The sequence below is a fragment of the Branchiostoma belcheri genome, unplaced genomic scaffold (assembly GCF_001625305.1).
Source record: "Branchiostoma belcheri isolate BF01 breed outbred unplaced genomic scaffold, Haploidv18h27 scaffold20, whole genome shotgun sequence".
NCBI classification, from domain to species: domain Eukaryota; kingdom Metazoa; phylum Chordata; class Leptocardii; order Amphioxiformes; family Branchiostomatidae; genus Branchiostoma; species Branchiostoma belcheri.
Window position 1 is genome coordinate 472115 of NW_017803491.1, and position 7378 is coordinate 479492.

The 7378-nt window shown below is 42.0% G+C and overlaps 1 protein-coding gene across 1 annotated transcript in view; it reads right to left on the reverse strand.

Moving 5' to 3' along the window:
* The window catches only part of LOC109469058 (carnitine O-palmitoyltransferase 1, muscle isoform-like), a 3782-nt gene extending 784 nt beyond the window's left edge, over positions 1-2998 (reverse strand). Inside the window, exons 1-3 of the mRNA XM_019767444.1 lie at positions 2032-2998; positions 1660-1772; positions 273-386 (exon numbers count right to left, since the gene is read on the reverse strand). Of these exons, the coding sequence (XP_019623003.1) occupies positions 273-386; positions 1660-1772; positions 2032-2316 (512 nt within the window). The 5' untranslated portion in view covers positions 2317-2998. The remainder of the gene's footprint in view (positions 1-272; positions 387-1659; positions 1773-2031) is intronic.
* Positions 2999-7378: the final 4380 nt, after the last annotated feature.

The following is a 7378-nucleotide window of genomic DNA, read 5'->3' on the forward strand; positions in this document are numbered from 1 at the left end:
AAATGTTTATTGGATATATCCTCTTGAATAATACATTGAAAAAAATCAATAAGATCACATCATACAGACATGACAAGTTGCTAAAAAAGCATTTTGATATTAGAGCCATATATATGTATACAGACATGGTACATATTTTATGTATACAGGAAGGTAACAGGCTGAATATGAATCTTACTGTATATTTGCTTTTAATGTGCATTTAAGGCCAACACATGCACTTTCCATGGAACACAATAGATGTTATCAAGACTGGACGTGATGTAGAGTACCTTCTGATGAGATATTTCTGTAGAGGTTTTCCCTCCTTCTGCAGAAGTCGCAGGGCTTCCTCAGTCCTGTCATACTCTTCTGGTGAGAGCAACGGTCTGGCTACATCAAGGTACCTGGGCAGGAAATAGAGACAGTTCATTTTTTTATTAATCAAGTTTATTAGGACAAGTTTGCACTGAAAATCTAGAGACCAAACACAGTGATGTTAAAAGAGTGACAAGTGGATTGGAGACAGTCGGGAACAAGCAAAGGTAATGAGAGATGATATATACAACAGTGATGACACAGTGTCCCAAGAGACAGTGGTTGTCACAGTAACAGCCTATAAGAAGATGAAGCAGACACAGACCACAGGATCGTGGCTGATTCAAGGATTAACAGTACCATCAATGATCACTCACTCACTCATGAGGGTCTGCATGGGGGGGTCCTGGCAACGGTTAACGGTAAATTCAGCAGGGCCGATAACGCTTAACGGTAAATTCAGGACGGTCGGCAACGCTTAACGGTAAATTGACAGGCTTTTTTTTCGAGCTGCACTGGATTTGGTATCTCTCTTTGTGATCACTGACAAAATTACGTATACCTTACATGTAATGAAGCATTATAGGTATGTGTTCCCTGTGTTCCCCACCTGCCCTGGTCCCCGAGTGCGTCCACAAATACCGGGGTGTCCGAGTCGACGTCGGCCAGCTTGCATTTTTTTCAGTCTGCCCAGTTTTACCGATGGATTTTGAGAGGGGAGCGCCGAAGGCGCTCATAATCTAGGGGGGTCCGGGGGAATGCCCCCCGGGAAATTTAGGATTCTTAAGCCTTCAAAAACGCAATTTCCCGCATTTTGAGAGGCAAATCATGGTGTTGAGAGTGTTTGTCTGTCCTTCTGATGTTTTCATATTTTACTCAAGATTTTTGGTAATTTGCCTGTCAAGGTTGACGGATTCGTTGAAAAAAATTCTGTAACTCTCCGCAAACTTCCGGAAATTGAAGGGAAAACTGGTGCTGGCTAGAGCCGAAGGGACCGAGCGCAGAAGCGAGCAATATAGGGGGGTCCGGGGGCATTCTCCCCCGGGAAATTTTGTATTTTTGAACCTTCAATGACGCATTTTCCTGCACTTTGAAAGGCAAAATTAGGCGTAACGAAGAATTATTCATTAACGCTTAACGCTGAATTTAGGATGACAAATATCGTTTTACGTTGAATTAAAACGACCCATAACGCTTCACGAGGAATATACTGATAACGCTTAACGTTGAATTAGAGCAGGCCGGCAACGATTAACGGTGAATTAAAATAGCCCATAACGGTTAACGAAAAAGGGCATGCAGGCCCTCACTCATGATGGCGACTACAAAACATTTACTAGTGGGATGTCGATGAAATCTTACTTCGTGCAGGTTGTCTCAAGATCCGGCACTGGCAGTGATGGTATCACACTCTGAAACTCGAACAGTGAGTATGGTCCTTTCCCCATCACCTTATCAATCAGGTAAAGCCACACCTGTACAGATGAGAATGATAAGATGATGAGAACCTCAATTTCACACAGTCTGCATCCTTTTCAATGTCATACTTCTCTAGTCCTTAATATTCTATTTACAGAAAATAGAACGTAATTTTCTTTTTATTTTTGCATACTTTCCACGCACTCATTGGTTAAAAGTCCGCCCACGGTATTAGATAATTCTCATCTTGGAATTTAGACTACGTCAAGACTCTCGGACGATGCACTTGATCTGTTTTGTTTTGTTTACTAGTACCTTGGTGATTCTACTTCGTGGTGAGTACATCCATCCCCTGTACCCCAGGAGAACCTTCAGGGACAGGAACCTGCACCATGTCCGGAGATTCCAGCCGACACAGCCCACCACAAACCCACACACAGCGCCATTGCCGGGAGGGGAAATACTCCAGAGGGGCGGTAACGTCGCGAAGGTGCCGGGGAAGCTGCGAGCGACAATGATCCCTGTCGCCGCCCCTGCAGCTCCGATCATCACCGTCGAGACCAGGGGAGAGTCCATCACACTCTTGCTGACAGCAGACATCCTTCGATTTCTATTCACGTTGTATTTACCTCCAGAACTTCAGATTGACCTACATCGGCTGCGGTTTCACCATCTTTGTCACCTTCCCTTGTCATTGATCACATGGTCAAAATATTGCACGACAGCAGCAGAACATATTAAAACATTTCCGTAATAGTGCAAAGTAATAATCTTTTTCAACATAAAGAATGTTAATAAATTAATGGTGAATTGTTTTATGTCTAGATATTTTATATTGTAAGAAAATAATGTGATTTTAACTATAAAAAATCGGTTTCATGATGATGGTTACGTGTATATGCGATCTAGCGGGAAGCAGACGAACTTTTGAATGCTGCTGAATGCTACAAATCAGTGTTGCAAATTGAGTATGGGGCAATATCATATTGAATATGTCAAGGAACTTCATTCATTTTGTCCGGTCGACGGAGGCTGTGCGGTCGGATTTGTAGGTAAGTTAGTTACAATTTTGCCACCAAAGACCTGCAATGCGATAACGCACAGTAATGCACTTGTGATTCTTGTCCTTGTCAACAGGTGGCGTTACTAGCGTTACAAGTTCTAGTTCCAGGTCATCAGCCAGAAGCCACTGACTGACTGAGCTATTAAAGTCCACACAGTTTGTTTTACGACGGGGAAAATACTATTTGATCACCATGGCGGTTTACCAATGACAAACAAATGTAAGACTAATTCACCATCTTACTAGATTGCAAATTTATCCATGATAACGTCGCTGCTAGGCTACGAAAAGTTGAGTTTGACTGTAACTTAACGGTTTTAGTAGTTTCTTTAATAGTGGGAGACAATACTGTCTCTAATGCATTGTTCCTTTTGAAGGAAGAAATAGGGTGTCGAGGGTTATACCAAGTCCAAAGTGATAAGTTCGAACAAAAACTCCTGAGGGAGTCTAGAGCAGTGGACCACGTCTTGACGAGGGAGGGAAGGTGCAAGACAGATCAGCCTCCGTTCCTCTGGGGAGTTCCCTGTGGACATTTGCATATCTGTTGATGTGGACGAAATGTACACAACGCTTCCACACTTGTCATGCCATCACCCCAGGGCAACATGACAACGGTCACTGATTCCTGAGCATCTGCAACACCAACAGGATCACATGCATCGGTACGAACACTGTCTTCCCATTCTGTTTTCAAGTGGAGTATGAAGGGTTATATCATTGTCTAAGACTTCATGGACTCTGAAAGCCAGACTTGCATGTGTCTCGGTGGGCGACCGATCGTGCCCTGACCCCACACAAGTGATCTCCAGCTTTGTGTTATTTTGGGCCCAACATTTTTCACTAGGGGCCCGAGAGGAACAACACGCGTCTTTCTTGAATACAACGGACATTTTTTCCTACCCTAAAGGAATCTTAAGCTGAATTGTAAATATCCCGATTGTTGTGAGTAAGAGATGTGTGTCGGCCCCTTGAGCTGGTAAGTGCGGGTAAGATTGAAGAGAAGAGGTCCCTTGGGTTGATGTTTATCAATTAATGTTGATAATCAGGATAGTGTAGGTTGGTGCATGATGGCGGTATTGAGGCCCAGCCCTCCCCACTTCCTGTCCCTTTCTATGCATTTTCACGGTGGAGTCTGATTTCTGTTCAACCATCAGCATCCTTGAACTCTCACGTCCCTGACCTGGTGACATGTATCATTGTATGTGTTAAACTTGGTGATGCATGGATTCAACATCCATAACGTTACATGCTTGTTGATTTATGACAACGATATATTAATTTTGGTTTCTATTATCATCCTACTCAGCATGCCACCCTGTGCATGTTCTAATTGTGAAACTGTGAGCCAAGGAAACTTCATTTAACGGCCCATCAAATTGGCATTTTCACTAATCCCACACTGATTGGGCTATGTAGATAACACATTGCAGTTGATTAGCAGTATCTCCAAATGTTCCAAATCTCAATGTTATCACAAAAAGGACAACTGTGTTTGTTAATGTAAGCAATGCAAGAAAAGCTAAGGGAGTGGAAACATAACCTCCTTGTCACTGGGTTGCAATGCCAAACATCATTGTATTTTATAAAAGCGTGTCACTATTTGTCTTCAAAGGTGTCAAAAACTAACGACAGGTGTCTGCCTCAAGCAGTGTTATGTTACCTTTGTTAGGTGGTAGCTAAACAATTTCATGCATGGTCAATTATACAGTCTCCACTCTGTAGTTTGCAACATGGTACAAATCAGTAATTTAAAAGTAAATGTATGCCACCTGCACTCCTGCCCTCTAGGAGGAATTAAGCAGACCCTTGATTTTGTTTTTGAGTTCAAGGTTGATGAATGTCGTAGACTCCAGTGTATATATATATTAAAGATGCACCATGCACCAATTGTGCAGTCTAACTAGCTGTATTTGCCACAAGAATGTAGCCTCCAGGCTATTCCTGACCTTCCCTGCATCTGGCTACAGGCACCACTGAATCAGCCTATTCAATTGGCAAATGCAGTTACTGTAACACCTGTTATTCAGCTCAGGAAGGTAAAACAAGTATACCCAGAAGCTAGGTTTGCTAAATTACACTGTGCAGGTGCATGATGTACAGACTGTGTTTGATAACATTTTACACCAAGGCAAGTACACTCATGACAGTTACAACTTACATAACTACCAGCTACTACATGCAGTACACAGAAGTTATAGCCTAGCAAAAATTAACCTTTGACAATGCTAGTTGACTCATTTTTACTGTTAAAGTATTTTATGATTATGAACTTTTAGGTTGGCCCATTTAATGATATCCACATTTATGAAGAGTACAGGTCTTTTGGTTCTGAACTACTTGCCAGCAGGCATCTGTGAAATGTGGGTATTTGTTTTGCCGCAGAGTTTGTTGGATCATCTGATCAAGAAGTGACCCTCAAGCATCACAAGAGGTTGGAATTTTGCTCAAATGTTGCTGTGGGTATAGTGACCAAGGAAAGGATGTCAGGCCAGCGAAAGAGACCTCCTTTACTTGGATCCATTCCAAGGAGCCTGAGCTCACAGATTGGCAGCAGAAGAGGTAAGGAGATGGGGTAACTACTATGTGTGAAATACCAGAGGGTCCTGAGGTCTCATCACATATAACCTCACATGCCACAGAGCGTATTTGTCAGTCATGTCTGTACTGTACTAGTGAATAAAGTCTCGGTATGAATAAAGTGTAGGTAAAAGTGGTCTATCTTGGTCATTCTGAAGGATGTTGCTAAACAACATGTTATAATGTTTATCATAAATCAGAATGGAACATGTAATATAGTAAGTTGGCAGGATACTTGGCATACCTGTGACAATTTACTGATGAAACTGTGAAGTTGTGATATATCAAAAGCATTTATCGTGTCTTTTACTGAAAAAAGTCCTTTTTAAAAGAGCTTAGGTATGTCAGTATGCTGTCAATTAATACTTTTTAATTAATCACCATCATTACATCATGTTATTAGATACATGGCTGTTACTTTGTACTTAGTTTTCTGGTACTTTGCATCAGAATCCTTGTAAAAAAAAAAGTTTCTGATTTATGGAGGTAGTTGTTAGCTGTGTAAGTCTGGGGGTTTTCATCAGCTCACATCTGACACCTGTCCATTTCTCCAGCAGGAGGAATTATCATTCCACATGTTCCATCTATTCCAGCTTGGTCCAGTGACCTCTGGCATCTCTATTAGACCTGTGTCAAAACAGAAAATAAGGATTGGGTTGAATATACATTCTGTCCACCTGTTCACCCTTCATGTGTGTTGTGACAACTGTGCCATATGGATCAGGAATGGTTTGCCCTGATGCCCTACATGTACTTCTATAGCCCATGGCATCAAGTTACTCTCATTGCATGCTGCACTCTCAAATGTTACTCGAGCCTGTCAAAACAGACAAGTCTGATGAACCCAAATAGTACAGCTAGATTATAATATAAATGGGGTACATTGATGAGAGCCTTTTTTTTGCAAAAGAGAACTTAGAAAACTATATGAATTTATGATAATAAAATAGATATAAATACTCATAAGTGTTGGTTACCCACTAGACCATCAAAAAGGAGACTGTAGGTCAGAAAGGACAGTAAATTAGGAAACGACAGAAAACTTAGAAATAAGAAAGCAATTATTTTATTTTGTCCAAGTTGTTTTCTCAAAATGCAGTTGGTCTTGGAGGTTAAGGTAGCCAACATCAACATGCTGATGATTCTGCTACACTGTAGTATTTGGGTTGTAGAATTTTGACCATCCCACACCGGGGGATGCCCCTACTCTTTTTCGAAAGGTGTGGTGGGATCTTTAACGTGCTCAAGGTATGGCTCTCCTCAAACACGGGACCTCCAGTTTACGTCCTATCCGAGGGACGTCCCTAACCGAAGCTAGGTACTCATTTACACCTGAGTGAAGTGAGGAAATTCGTGTAAAGTGCCTTTCCCAAGGGCACAAGATCGGTGACATGGGTGGGGATCGAACCCTGGACCTCTAGGTCCCGAGCCGAACGCGCTACCGCTGCGCCACGCGACCCACAGTCATGTTATGCTTACTAGAAGCATTGCTAGTAGCATTGATAAGTTACAACTGGTTGAAGGGAATAATAACTGGATAAAAGTTATCAGGTGATCAAGAGTCTCAGTCTTATATCAGTAGTGTTTTGGTATTTTGACAGTGAAAGCTGGCCTTAGTCTTCCTAGGGTATACAAAGCAGTAGAATAAGTTGTTGAATACTGTGCAGCGGTCCTTAACCTGAAAGAAGTAGGAGATAAAAGAGCCTCATGCTAACAATGCACCAGAGTAGAAACCAAAATAAGAGTCAAATTACAGGAACTTCATCTTATAAAGCCTTGGACATACTTACAAGGTTGAACAAGAGTATGCAGAGCAAGGTGCATGGGTTACCCTATCTCGAAAAGGCAAACTTAGGTCTTAAGTTATCAGGTTTGGGTCTGTCAATATCCAGCCAAATACCTTAGAGGCAAATCCTCGTCCACGCAGAATGCATTTATCAGTTGTGACTAGTAACATCAGCCCACGCCACAGAACTTCAAAACATCCCATACGCCCTGCAACTGTACTCTGGAACAGGCTGA